General features: G+C 43.5%; 1 protein-coding gene across 2 annotated transcripts in view; it reads right to left on the bottom strand.

The window, feature by feature from the left end:
• Positions 1–14465, bottom strand: part of Sptbn4 (spectrin beta, non-erythrocytic 4) — a 74541-nt gene that overhangs the window by 58876 nt on the left and 1200 nt on the right. For both annotated transcript variants that reach the window (XM_063252770.1, XM_063252771.1), the window contains exon 2: positions 13072–13257. In XM_063252770.1, coding sequence (XP_063108840.1) covers positions 13072–13243 — 172 coding nt within the window. In that variant the 5' untranslated portion in view covers positions 13244–13257. The remainder of the gene's footprint in view (positions 1–13071; positions 13258–14465) is intronic.

Here is a 14465-nt window from a genome sequence, read left to right as displayed (position 1 = left end):
AGGGATGCACCACCATGCACAGCAAAAATTGTTTTTAAAAATGAGCCAGGGATGATGGTACAGGCTTGTAATCCTAGCTCCTTGGGAAACTGTAGCAGGATTATAAATTCCAGGCCAGCCTGGGCAACTCAGCAAGATCCTGTTTTTAATTCTTCTTCCTCTTCCTCTATTCTCCGCCTCCTCCTCTTCTTTCATTTTTTTGAGACAAGGTCTTACTAGGCAATTCAGGTTGATCTTGGTACAGCATGGCCTGGAACTCACAGCAATCTTCCTGCCTCTGCCTCCCAAGTGCTAGTATTGCAGGCATGTGCCATCTTGCCCAGCAAGACCCTATCTTGCAAGAAAGAAAAAAAGAGGGCCAGGGATTTAGCTCAGTGGCACAAGCACCTGCCTGGCAAGTGTGAGGTCATGAGTTCAATCCCTGGTATCTCTTGCCATTCTCTTCCTTTCTCTGACACTTATAACCTTGAACCCCAGAGCCCACAGGGCACAGGATGGAAGACCCCAGCAACCCACTGACTTTCTTGGCATCTCCCTGATCACTGGGGCCTCCTATCAGAGCTATCTGGAGGGAGGATGAGGCTGCTATTTCCCTACAGCTCTGAAATGCTGGATTTATTTGCTATAACACCTTAGCAGCCACAGTTACTATATGAATTGCATTACTAAATAATGTACTGGAGATAGAATGCAGGACTTTTGCACTGAGCCTCAGATCACTGATTAATTGATTGATTGATTTTTTTTGAGACAGGGTCTCACTATGTACTTCAGACTAGCCTTGAACTCACCTTGAAGCCCAGGCTGGTCTCAAATAAGGCAACCCTCCTGCCTCAGCCTCCTGAGTGATGGGATCACACACACGCACCATCATGCCCAGCCCTTTTTTATTTTTTATTTTAAGATGCTAAATCACCCAGGCTGGGCTTGAACTTGTGATCGTTCTATCTTAAGCACCCCAGAGTCCTGGGATTATAAGCAGGCTCCACTATGCTCAGTAGGTTTTAAATTATCCAGACAAAGCCAGGTATGGTAGTGCCCATCTGTAATCTCAGCACTCAGGAGGCTGAGGCAGGAGGATCGTTGCAAGTTCGAGACCAGCCTGAGCTACAATGTGAGCTCAAGGCCAGCCTGAATTGCATAGAGACCCTGTCTCAAAAAAAAAAAAAAAAAAAAAGACAAAAAAATAAATAAATTATTAGGACAGGAATAAAGATGTGTATTTCCTATCTCATTCCCCTTTTGGACCATTTGAAATCTCTCGATAGTTACCTTTTCACACAAAATACATCTTTTTGTAGCACCCTTAAGTATTCTATTTTACACAGAGTTGAAAACATACATTGATCAGCTTTGTGTTCGAGTTGCACCTTAAATGCGTATAGTCCCAACTAATTTGAAAGCAAGTTCGAGATGCTGACAATGAATCCAAATGAAATACCTTGATTGTTTACCCGTGGGTTTTGTACTGTTTAGACAGGATGGGGGCCTGTGTGGACACATGGCCATGAGTCATACATGAGGAAGGACAGGAGGAAAGCCCCGTGACGAGGGCCTCGAAGCTCTGCATTCCAACAGCCAGTGCTCACGCCAAAGAGTAGACTGGCGTGAAGTCAAGGTGGGACTTCCATGCATCTCCACGGCAGCACCAGAATGAGCACAGGTGGATTCTCTACCCCTCCTGACAGTGGCTGTGCAGCTTCTCAAAGCCATCTTCCTTCTCCGGGCCTCTGTCTTCTCATGCATCAAAAGAGGTTTTCAGCTCAGTATAGTGGTTTCTGACTATAACCGCAGCACTCTGGGAGGCTGAGGCGAGAAAATCACAGGTTCAAGCCCTGCCCATGCAACTTAATAACTTAGTGCAATCCTGTCACAAAATGGGGTCCAGCTGAGGATATAGCTCAGAGATCCTGGGTTCAATTGGCAGTACTAAAGAAAAAAGGGGAGGTTAGACTAGGTATGGGTTTCCTCTATAGGTTCTTTTTAAAAATTTTTATTTATTTAGGTTTTTTTGAAGCAGGGTCTCCCTACATAGTTCAGGTTGGCCTTGAACTCATTATGTAGCCTAGATGGTCTTTGAACTCATGGTGATCTTTCTGCCTCAGACCTCCAAGTGCTGGAGTGACAATATTATTACTTTTTTTTTTTTTTTTTTGGTGCTGGGGATTGAACTCACGACCTTGCGCTTGCCAGGCAAGCACTTATGCTGCTGAGCTAAATCCCCAGCCAATATTATTATTTTTGAGACAGAATCTTGCTGTGTACTCCAGGCTTGTCTTGAATTCATTATGCAGTCAAGCCTAACCTCGAACTCATGGCAATCCTCCTGCCTCAGCCTCCAGAGTTGGTATTATAGGCAGGTGCTACCATGCCTGGCCCCCTATAGGTTCTTAAGAACCCATATTAGAGGGAGCTAGATGCATGACATTTATAGTTTTTGGTGCTGTGGATGGAAGTCAGAGTGCATCTGTGCTAGGCAAGCCCTCTATCATTGAGCTATATCCCAGGCCCTTGAAATTTTTACTTTGAAATGGAGTCTCACTAAGTTGCTCAGGCTGGCCTGGAATTTTCAGTCTTCCTGCGTCAGTCTCACCCGACAGTTGGGATTATAGGTGTGTGCCATCACTCAACACCCATGAAAATATCTTTTGTTTTGTAATTGTATTTCAATGGCACCCAAAGAAAACCACTAAAAACTTATCATGGGCCACTGGGTGAGGACTTCATAAAGGGCGATGTCCAGAGATTCAGGGTTTTGTGATCACAATCTCCTTAGCACAGAGCAGAGATCAGGAACAGAAGCCAAGGGCCAGAGATTTAGCTCAGTGGCATAAGCACCATCCTGGCAAACTCACATTTATGAGTTCGATCCCCTGTACCAAAAACAAAAAAGAAACAAGCAAAAGAACAGAAGACAAGCAGGCTGCATACTGCGATAACTAGGACCTCCTAAAAAGAGCAGCATAGCCTGTCACAGTGGCGCACACCTGTAATCCCAGAAGTATGGGAGGCTGAGGCAGGAAGACTGCAAGTGTGAGCCCAGGCTGGGCAACCTCTCAAGATCCTGTCTCAAAGAATAACTTTAAAAAGGACTATGAGGGCCAGGGATTTAGCTCAGTGGTATAAGCACTTGCCTGGCAAGCATGAGCAAGTGCAAGTTTGTGAGTTCAATCCCCAGTACCAAAAAATAAAAGGGCTAGGAATGAGCTCAGTGTGAAGACTCTGAGTTCAAATCCCCAGCACCCCTCAGCAGCCCCACAGCTCACAGGCACGGAGGCTTAGTGCTGCCATATCAGATGACTTTGCTTGAAAAGCCAAACAACCTTCTATCTCTGTCTCTCTCTGGTATTGGAGATTGAACCCAGGATCTTTGCACTGAACGACATTCCTCGCTCTTTTCTTATTTTATTTTTTGAGACTGGGTCTTACTAAGTCACTAAATTGCCCAGCCTGGGCTGGAAGTTGTAATCGTTCTACTTCCGCCTCTCAGAGTGTAGAATCACAAGCACACCACATCCAGCTAACAGCTACTCTTTCATCCCTCACTGGCTAAGGGGGTGGGGGTGGGGATTTCATATGTACATCATAGGTGTGGCCACTAGTCTGGGAATTGTTGGGAAGTGAAGATTAGCAAATATCACATTGGTAGAAATGTGGGGCTATCCTAAGCCCTCGTGCCCCCTGTCCGGGTGGAGACTGAGGTGGCAGGAAGCCATCTGAGCCTTCAAAGCCAAGTGAAAGCATGGCACAGCTCCGGGACCCAGCGACTCGGTCCCTTAGATGTGCATTCCCAAGACCGTTCTCACACTGGTTCCCAAGGGTCGGTGAGCAACGGGTTCACCGTTGAAGAGTATCTGTTGTGGAGAGGAGCTTGAAAGCAGGAGGCAGCCTGCTTGTTGACTCAAAACACTGCAAGAGCATGAGACAGTGGCCCTTCTATGATTTGAATAAGGTCTGTCCCTTCTGAAATACAAGCTGAAATCTGCTCCCGGGGCCACAGTGTTGAGAGGTGGCAGGAGTTTAAGGGGCTGAATGGAGGAGGCTCGTGCAGCATGGTGAGCCCCAGAGTTCCACCCCCAGGAAGGGGTCCTGGCTCCCTTGAGAAGGGGTAGTTAGGGTGGAGGTTATTAGAGGGCAGGGTTGCGCATCATGCAGCCTCTTCTACCCACCCACCTGCCTGCTAGGATGGGAGAAGCCTTCCTGGAACCCGAGCAGGCCCAGCCAGCCGCACTCTTGAACTTTCCAGCTTCCTGAACCAGGAGCTCAACAGCCTTTGCTTTACCACAAGGTGATTGAAGCCAGGGGCATTCAGGGTACAAAAGTGCTCTACCACGGAGCTACATCCCCTGGATATAATTATATGTCATATTAATCCAACATTATGCAAACACTTTACACATTTATACATGAGATACACATTTTAAATATACCAATTAAAAATAAAAATTACATCATAAATACCGTTTCCATTGTCTAGTATGAAGTAATTACCACCAACCTGCCAGGATAATGAATGCACCCAAAGCGAGTCTTATTGTTTTCCTTTCATATTTAGCTTATAAACTAAATGATATTTATTAAAAGTTTAATTATTTTAATAGTTCTTCCCTTCCTTTCTATTTTATTTTGAGATAGGGTATTTCTATGATGCCCAGGTTAATCTCACACCTGTGATCCTCCTGACTCAGCATCTCAAGAAACTGGGAATATAGGCATCTAACACCACTCAGCGAATCCTGCTTCAGTGCTGGTGAACCTGCGGCATGTGTGTTATTGGGTTTTTCTTTTAAGACAAAAGATGATAGTGTAGAGCTTTTTTTTTTTTTCTAAATGAAAACCTCAATATTCAGGTTTAATTGCAGTGTTGGCATTTTTCGATAAATAAGTGGGGTTTGGGTTGCAGTTTGGCACTCAGTCTCTAAAAGGTTCACCATTACTTTTCTATTCTTTATAAACTTCCCAGTCTCAGATATTCTGTTACAGCAACAGAAAATGGATTATAACCGATTTCCATAGGGCAGTTAGAAGCGACAGATTAGATTCCCTCAGAGTCACATAGATGATTCCTTTATTATTTATTTTTTAAAGACAGGGTCTCACTCTGCAATTCAGACTGGGCTTGAACTATGTAACCCAGGCTGGCCTGGCACTTGCCTGGGTGCTCCTGCCTCAGCCTCCCAAGTGCTGGGATTACAGGTGTGCATCCCCATACCTGGCACATGGATGAGTCTTACAGCTCAGTGCTGAATGAAAAGAAAATGCAAAGAATGTGGAGTCAAACTTGCTAAAACTTGCATCAGGTAGCAACGCCTGCCTGTACAACCACAGACGTACAGTTCTCAGATTTACAACACAGTGACACTGTACTTTGGGAGAGAAAGGTCAGTCTTTTCAATTCATAATGACTCAGCCAACTGGATATCTATGTGGGAAGCTTTGACTCACACTGAACCAAATAATTAATAAATATCATTTAGCTTATAATCTAAATGTGAAAGGAATACAATAAGACTTCTAGGAAAAAGCACAAAAAAATCTTTATAATCTTGGCGTAGGCAAAGATTTCTTAAATAAAATATAAGTAGCCTGGTGTGGTGGCATGCACCTGTAGTCCCAGCTACTCAGGAGACTGAGGTGGGAGGACCGCTTGGGCCCAGTCTGGGAAACCGAGTGAGACCCTCTATCACAAAATTTAAAAAAAAAAAAAAAAACTAGGCATGGTGGCAAGTGCCTATAAGCCCAGCACTGGGGAGGCTCAGGCAGGAGGATGCCACAAGCTCAAGACCATTCTGGGCTATGTAGTCAGTTCAAGGCCAGCCTGAACTGAAGAGCAAGACTGTGTCTAAAAAATAAAATAAAATGAAGTAAAATAAAAAGGTATAGTTTTAGTGAATTAGTGACCTCATAATTTTTTCTTCTTTTGCGTCGAGAATGGAATCCATGGCCTTGTAGATTTTAGGCAAGCACTCTACCAAGAAGTTACACCCCCAATCCAGAAATAATTATAAAATAGTTATTAAACAAAGCTGAGTGTGGTGGTGCATGGCTGTAATTTAAGCACTCCAGGGGGCTGAGGCATGAGGATTACAAGTTTGACTCTATACGGGGCAATTTAGAAATTTAATGAGATAGGGGCTGGGGATTTAGCTCAGCGGCATAAGCACCTGCCTTGCAAGCAGGCAGTTGTGAGTTCAATCCCTGGTACCAATAAAAAAGGAAAAAGAAAAAAAAAAAAAAGAAATTTAATGAGATCCTCTCTCAAAACTTATTTTTTATTAAAAAAAAATTTTTTTTTTGTCTTTTTGAGACAGGGTTTCACTATGCAGTTCAGGCTGGCCTTGAGCTCATTTTTAGCCCAGGCTGGTCTCGAACTTGCAATGATCCTCCTGCTAAGCCTCCCGAATGCTGAGATTTCAGGGATGAGCCACCATGCCCAGCTCTTTTAAAAAAATTCTTTTAAGACTACAGGATTTTCCCGGTACCGATAAAAGGAAAAAGACAAAAAAAAAAAAAAAAAAAGACTACAGGATTTTGCTATACAATTCAGGTTGGCCTTGAACTCATTATGTAGCCCAGGCTGGCCTAGAACTCATGGCAATCCTCCTGCCACAGCCTTCTGATTGCTGGGATTACAGGTATGCACCACCACGTCCCACTTGATGAACAGAATTTCTTGATTTTAATGTAGTTTAATAATTTTTATGTGTGCTACTGGAGATTGAATCCAGGGACTTTGTGCTGAATTATATACTCAGCCCTTTAAATATAAAAATATTTAAAGTCAGGCATGACAGTGCACACCTGTGATCCCCCACTGCAGGGGGCGGGGTGTGCTAAGACATGAGGACTGGCACAAGTTCCAGCTAGTTTGGGCTATCTAGTGAGTGTGAGACTGAACTACAGAGAGAGACGGTCTCAAAAAGCTAAGAAAGGAAGGAAAGAAAGAAAGAAAGAAAGAAAGAAAGAAAGAAAGAAAGGAGGAAGGAAGAAAGGAAGGAAGAGTTCTATTCATCAAAAGTCCCCATAAAAAAACTGAAAAGACACACGAAAAGGGAGAAAATATTCACAACACATATAACAGACAAGGACTAGTGTTCTTGCAAAACCGTCATAAAAAAACAAAGTAATAAGAAAATGGGTGGAAGACTTCAGTATGCACTTCACAAGAGGTCTCTGAAAGTCTGGGGCAAAGCCTAAACCATCAGGAGTGGGTGGTAGTCATAGGGAAGTACCCAGGAAAGCAGAAACAGAATGTATGCCTGCCAGAAGAGATAAATCGTACAGACTGACCGCAGCAAGGCTCAGGCACATAGCCACTGACTCTCTCACACACCTCTGTTGGGAGTGTAAAATAGAAACTGGCAGTGTCTACTAAAGTTAGATGTAGGCTGGGTGTGGGGGCGCATGCCGGTAATCGAAGCACCAAGGAGGCTGAGGCAGGAGAACTGATCAGGGGTTCAAAGCCTCTTACACAGTGAGAATTTATCTCTAATAAATAAATAATCAAGTGCGCACACACCTGTAATCCCAGCACTTGGGAGGCTGAGGCAGGAGGATCACAAATTTAAAGCCAATTCAAGGCCAGCCTAAATTACAGAGCAAGACACAGTATCCAAAAAAGAAGGAAGGAAGGAAGGAAGGAAGGAAGGAAGGAAGGAAGGAAGGAGAGGAAGAAAGAAAGAAAGAAAGAAAGAAGAAAAAGAGAGAAAAGAAGAAAGGAAAGAAGGAAGAAAGAAAGAAAAAGAGAGAGAAAAAGAAAGAAAGTTTATTACCCAATACTTTCATTTCCATGTGGGTATCAGTCACTAGAAACGAGTGCTTTAGCCCACCTTGAACATGTACTAGAAAGTGAATGACAGGTCCACTTTTAATACTCTCAAAACTAGAAGCAACACAAGTGCACATCAACAGGGGAACAAATAAACCAACAATGGTATATCTTACTATGGAATATAGACAGCAATGAGAAGGAACACGCTCCCAGCACAAGACAGCTGGATGAATCTCACAAGCCTGAAGCTGAGTGACTGAAGCCAGACACTAAGGAATGCATAATGCATAATCTACTTCTATAAAATTCAAAGACTAGCAGACCAATCTGTGCTGTGAGAGGTTAGGAGAGTGTTTTATCTTTGACTTGTAGTGACAGGATTTCTCCGGGGCTGTGCTGTCTGCTTTTTTTTTTTTTTTTTTTTTTTTTTTCTTCTTTGAGACAGGGTCTCACTATGTAGTTCAGACTGCCTGAAACTCACTATGCAGCCCAGGCTGGCCTCAAACTTGTGGTTATTCTCCTGCCTCAACCTCCAGAGTGCTGGAATTACAGGCGTGTGCCACCACACTTTGTCAGCTTCTTGACAAGAATGGCAGTAAAATGAGAGTATCCATTTGCAGAAGTGGTGGACACTCACCATTTATCTGGTCTTCTGCACCCATGTACATTATAATATATATACACATATATATGCATATATATATAATAAGCCATGCACATTTTGTAAAATCACCCACATGCAAAGGAAATAATTCACATCAAAACTCTCCAAATGGTTGTGAAGGAGCAGGAATTGGGGTGAGCCCACAATGTAAGAGAATAAATGAATAAAGAGAAGAGGGACCTCTCACATGGCAGTGGCCACAGCAAGCCACAAACTTTGATGTGTGCATAAGAGAACTCTCTGAATGTGGGATCCAAAAGACAGTTTTTGGTTTTTTCAGACAGGGTCTCGCTATGCAGTTCAGGCTGATCCGGAACTCACTACATAGCCCAGGATGGCCTCAAACTTGTAGTGATCTTCCTGACTTGCCTGAGAGGCAAGCACCTCCAAGCCCAGCTCCAAATGACATGTTTTCTCTTAGTTTGGATAGAGAAAAATAGCAGCAAAATGAGCAAAGGAATGCAAAGAAATGCACCTCAGTGGTCTACCTGTGTCTGCATTTTTTTTAAAATTTTTTTTTGTCTTTTTCCTTTTTATCGGTACCAGGGATCGAACTCACGACTGCCTGCTTGCAAGGCAGGCGCTTATGCCACTGAGCTAAATCCCCAGCCCCTGTGTCTGCATTTTGAGCAGCAAGGTAGTTGCAGCATGATAGCAGCCTTCTGACATCAGCAGGAAACTAAAAGTTCCTGGCTTTATCCTGGAGTGGTAGTGCATACCAGCAATCACCAATCAGGAGGCTGAGGCAGAAGGATCACTGCAAATTTGAGGGTAGCCAGGGCTACATAGTGAGACCCTCTCTCAAACAAACAAATAAACCTGGTTCTGTAATTTCTCTGCACATGTGTTTTAATTGCAGAGCTGTCAAATTTCAGGCAAAGGGGATTTAAACAGAGCTGAAGTGCATTTAAGAAACTTATACTGCAGCCAAGTATGGTGGCTTGCACCTATAGTCCCAGCATTCAGGAGGCTGAGGCAGGAAGATCACTGTAAATTTAAAGCCAGCCTGGGCTACTTGGTGAGATCTGGTCTCAAAAAGCAAAAAACATCTTTTTTACTTAAAAGAGATCTTTATATTTCTCTGGACTAGATGCTCTCTAACACATAGTTTGAAGTTGTCCATGACCTCCCAGTACCCTACAAGGCTCTTTAAGATCTGACTTCCGCCAGCTCCTCTCCCATCAGCATCTCTCAGTACCACTGCTGGGCACCCACACTCCTTGAGCTTCCCAGGCCAGCCTGGCTCTGACCCTCTGGTATCTCTGTCTGGCTGGATCTGACTCTGTTCCTACTACTGAGAACCCCATGAGGGTAGGACCAGGTTAGCTCCCATATTGTCTAGCACAGGCCAGAAACAGAGAAGGCAAAATAAATAGTTTCTAGCTGAAATAACAAATTTTGGATTTGATGTTTAGGTGTTTCTATAATTTCTTCTTGTGTATTGCTTTGTTTTTGTTTTTCAGGCTGGCCTCGAACTCACAGCAATCCTCCTGCCTCAGCCTCCGAAGTACTGGCATTATGGGCCATGCACCACCACACGCACACCCACACACTGGGTTCAGTACTTTGAACCTACATCCTCATCTCACCTCCTTTTAATAATATTTTTGATGTTAAACAGGATCTTGCTAAGTTGCAAAATTCCCTAGGTTGGACTCTAACATTCTATATTCCTGCCTTGGTCTCTCAAAGTGCTGGAATTACGGGTGTGCTCCACCATGCTGAGTTCTGTTTCTAGATTTTTAGGGTTCTGAACATCTAAAAGTATAATTCTAACTTTCCATGAGTACCTGTTTATATCAGTCTATGTTTCTAGATTCAAGGAGAGTGCTCAAAAAAAATTTTTTTTTTTTTGGTACCAGAGATCGAACCCACGATCTTGTACTTATCAAGCAGGCGCTTGAACCTCTGAGCCAAATCCTCATTTTTCAGTTGGAAAATTCCAGATCAATAGCAAACTATATTTTTCTATGGCTGCAGCTGGTGTCCTGGGCCAAATGACAACATCTCCCTCTCCTCTTACTCATTTATGTCACCTGCTTCCCCAGAGGCCTCTGAGCATGACACCCTTCCACAACCCCTTAGACAGTTCTAAGAATCTCAGAACAGGGGGCTGGGGATTTAGCTCAGCAGCATAAGCGCCTTCCTTGCAAGCAGGCAGTCGTGAGTTCAATCCCTGGTACCGATAAAAACGAAAAAGACCAAAAAAAAAGAATCTCAGAACAGACTGGCCTCCTTATCTGTAGATGCAACCAACTGTGGAATGAAAGTATTAGAAAAAAATTACAACTGTACAGAACATGTATAGGATTTGTGGTTGGTCATTGGCCTCTGCACAATATACTCTAATAACTATTTACACGGAACTGGGTATGGTAAGTAATCTAGAGATGGTTTAACACGTTCCTGCTGGCTTGACCCATCAGTGGTAAATGCATGATTATCCACTAGTGTGTAACGCTGGTGGTTCAAGCGGTACGGTGGTGCATGGGACAATCATACAGTTACCTCTGGAGGTACAGGTGGCCTGACAGTGAGACATACAGATTACGGCACTGCTGTGAATGTGTTAAAGCACACGGGGGGGGGGGGGATGGCTCAGGATATAGCTCAGTGACACAAGTGCCTACCTGGCAAGCGTAAGGTCCTGAGTTAGATTCCTAACACCAAAAAAATAAAAAAATAAAGTATACAAGAGGATGTGTGTAGGTTATATGTCAGTACCATGCCATTTTATACGCATATCTGGGATCCTCAGAAATCCTGTATCCAAGCTCTGAGCACTGAGGAATGACTATATCAAAGATCCCACACTTAGCCAGGCATGGTGACACACACTTGTAATCTCAGCACTTGGGAGGCTGAAGCAGGACAATCACTTTGAGTTCAAGGTCAGCCTGGGTGCTACATAGTGAGTTCAAAGCCATTCTGAACTACATAGTGAGATGCTGTGTCAAAGAAAACAAAACTAAAATAAATAAGATCCAATGACTATATTCCATCCCCCCCTTTATCCTATGGTGCTGGGAATTGAATCCATGGTCTCATGCATGTCAGGCAAGCACTCTGCCAATGAGCGACATCCTCCAACCCACCTTCAATTATAAAATATTGAGTTACCAAAGTTCTCAGATCGAGGGAACTGATTTGAGATTCAGTGTTTTGAGATTTTATGATTATGACAATCAATATTTTATGAATACAGTGGTCCATGTTTTCCAGATGCTTAGTCCCCAGGGTCTATCCTGCTATGGGCGTAATGTTTTAAAAGTTTAGGATTATGAAATTATGCATGTGTGATAGTTTAAGGTTCTTACTTTCCAAAGCCTGTGTATATATAATCCTAAAGTCTAAGGGTCTTCACTTTTGAAGGTCTATCTTTCTAAGATTCTATAATCACAAAGTCCTCTTTTTTTTTTTTTTTTTTAAGTTTTCTAGTTTTGTTGATATTGTTTCTGAAACACCAAAGTAAGTGATGGACCCTCCCAGCTGGCCTGAGATTAAGATTTTCAGTGGTAAAACCATGAGAATTTGATCCCTCTACATCCATGTTCCCAGCGTCCTGTTTCCAATCTTTTTTTTCTTTTGTTAAGGTTTTGGTGCTGCAGATTGAACCCAGAGCCTCAAATATGCTAGGCAACCACTGTACCACTGAGCTATATCCCCAGACTGTTTTCAGTCTTAACAAGGTTTACATTATAAAGTCTTTTAAAACTTAAGGGGCCAGGGGCTGGGGATATAATTCAACGGCATAAGCCCCTGCCTTGCAAGCACATGGTTGTGAGTTCGATTCCCGGTACCGATTTAAAAAAAAAATTTAAGGGGCCAAGGAGATAGTTCAGCACCTGCCTGTGTGAATTTGATTGCCGTACTCAATAAATAAACAGATAAATAAATAAATGGTCCTAAGGATCTATGTACATTAGAGTTTCAGTTTCCAAGGCTTTAAGACACTTGGGGGTAATGACTAAAATGTCTAAGGTCACTGACTGTAAGTTCTGTATTTCCAAAAGTCTCCATGGCTAAAGGCTTAAATCGCTGACATTTATAACACTCCGCAGTCCTACAGCCCAAGTATTCTGCACAGCGGGATACTATTGGAGTAGTGTATGCTCATAAAGTCCCATGTTTCTGGGATTGTGCATTTTGAAAGCTCTAAAGCTATGCTACCTTATAGAGCAAATCCACGTGGTTATTTAAATTTAAATTTAGTAAAATAAATAAAATTTGTCAGGTTTGGCAGTATATGCCTGTAATCCCAGCCCTGGGGTGGCTGAGGCAGGAGGATCACTGCAAGTTGGAGACTAGCCTGGGCTACATGGTGAACTCAAGGACAGCCTGAACTACATAGTGACACCCTGTCTTAAAAAACCTAAATAGGTAAATTAACTAAGTAAAATGTAATAGAGTCCCTCGATCCCTTGAGTACTGCTGGCCACATTTTAGGTAGCCACATGTAGCAAAGATCACGACTATACAACACTTCCAGATTCATGGGATACTGCACCGAGCTGTCTGAAGATTTAAGTGCTAAATGCCCGGAAGGCTCTTCCCGCTCCCACTCACAAAGGCCAAGGCACCAAGAAGCACAGAAGCCAGTGGGCAGCCCCTCCCACCTGCGCTGCTCACCCAGTACCTGCCAAGGCCTTGATCCGGGAGCACTCAAAGAGCGAAGCTGCTGCGGTGGAGGCAGCTGGTGGCTCCCGCTCCCAGCCCCGGTCGGGGCTGTCCCAGCGGGCCACAAGGTTGTTGTTGTTGGGGGCAGGCAGCCCCTCCACGTTGTCCACTTCCCCCGGAACCTGCGCCATTGGGAAGGTGAGGCCTGGGGATGAGCAAAGACAGGTTAGGCCTGGAAACCTGGGCGGAGCTCTAAGCACTAACTCCTAGCAGTCACTACCTGGCTGTAAGTCCTGTGCCCTCTCTCACCCTCAGCTCTTCTGTCCTTCAAGTGGACATAATTACGATAATAGCAGGGCATGGTTGTACACACTGGCAACCCCAGCTATTTAGGAGTCAGGAGGGTCACAACTTGGAACCCAGCCTTGGCAACTTAGTAAGACTGTCTTAAAATTTTAAAAAGACTGGCAGTGTAACTCAGTAGTAGAACACTTGCCTAGCATGAGTGAGGTCCACCATTCAATCCTCAGTACTCACCAAAAAATATTTTTAAATGTTCACCCCTTAACTATACATCCACAGGCCTAACTTTACAAGGGTAAAGCCCTTGACTTAGCAGCTGGTACAGGGTAAAGGCTCAGCAGTTTGTCACTGTTATTAGTAAAACAATAACATTAGATCTCTAGAACTCCATAAGGTAGCCATAATAACAGTAGTGAACAATATTGTCCATTTGTTCTTTGTTTAATGTTTATATCCATTCTCTTATTTGATACTTACAAATTTAATTACCCAGCAATCAGTTTTTCTGAGGCCCATTTTACAGAGGAGGAAACTGAGGCACAAAGTTTTTTTTTTCACTTGCCCAAATTTTACAACTAATAAATAGTTAGGATTCAAATGTAAGCACTGTGATAAAAATGATGGTATTAACCCCAAATTCATCATCCTTATATTTACAACCTTTGCCATATAATTCTTCAGGGTCCTCTGATTGCTAGAGAAGAAAAGGTCTGTCTGTGATAATTGGGAGGAAGTGATGGATGCCAGCCAGTTCTGGGCTTTGGACTAAAGAGATGGAGCATGTTTCTGCCTATGCTCCATGGTAGCTACTGGAAAATACATGTGGGCTACCCCAGATCTAAGGCCCAGAGCATCACAGCCAAAGTCAGATAGAGTCCCCCACTGTGACCCTAAGATGAGAGTATACCCAGCAGAGATCAGAAAAATTGTCCAGCCAGGTCCAGCCTAAATCACTGAACTCAGGCTTGATGGCTAAATAAATCCTTCATTTGAGACAGAGTTTGGGGTGATTTGTTACGCAGCATTATTCCTGAGTTCTGCTCTAGGACACTATTAGATTGTAGATGTGAAATCCAAGTGGGGCTGACATTGGATACATCTATACCCGGC

This window comes from Cavia porcellus, unplaced genomic scaffold (assembly GCF_034190915.1).
Source record: "Cavia porcellus strain 051 isolate PalLab524CR breed Dunkin Hartley unplaced genomic scaffold, mCavPor4.1 scaffold_7, whole genome shotgun sequence".
In the NCBI taxonomy this organism is placed as follows: domain Eukaryota; kingdom Metazoa; phylum Chordata; class Mammalia; order Rodentia; family Caviidae; genus Cavia; species Cavia porcellus.
This window is presented reverse-complemented; position numbering and strand designations above follow the sequence as displayed.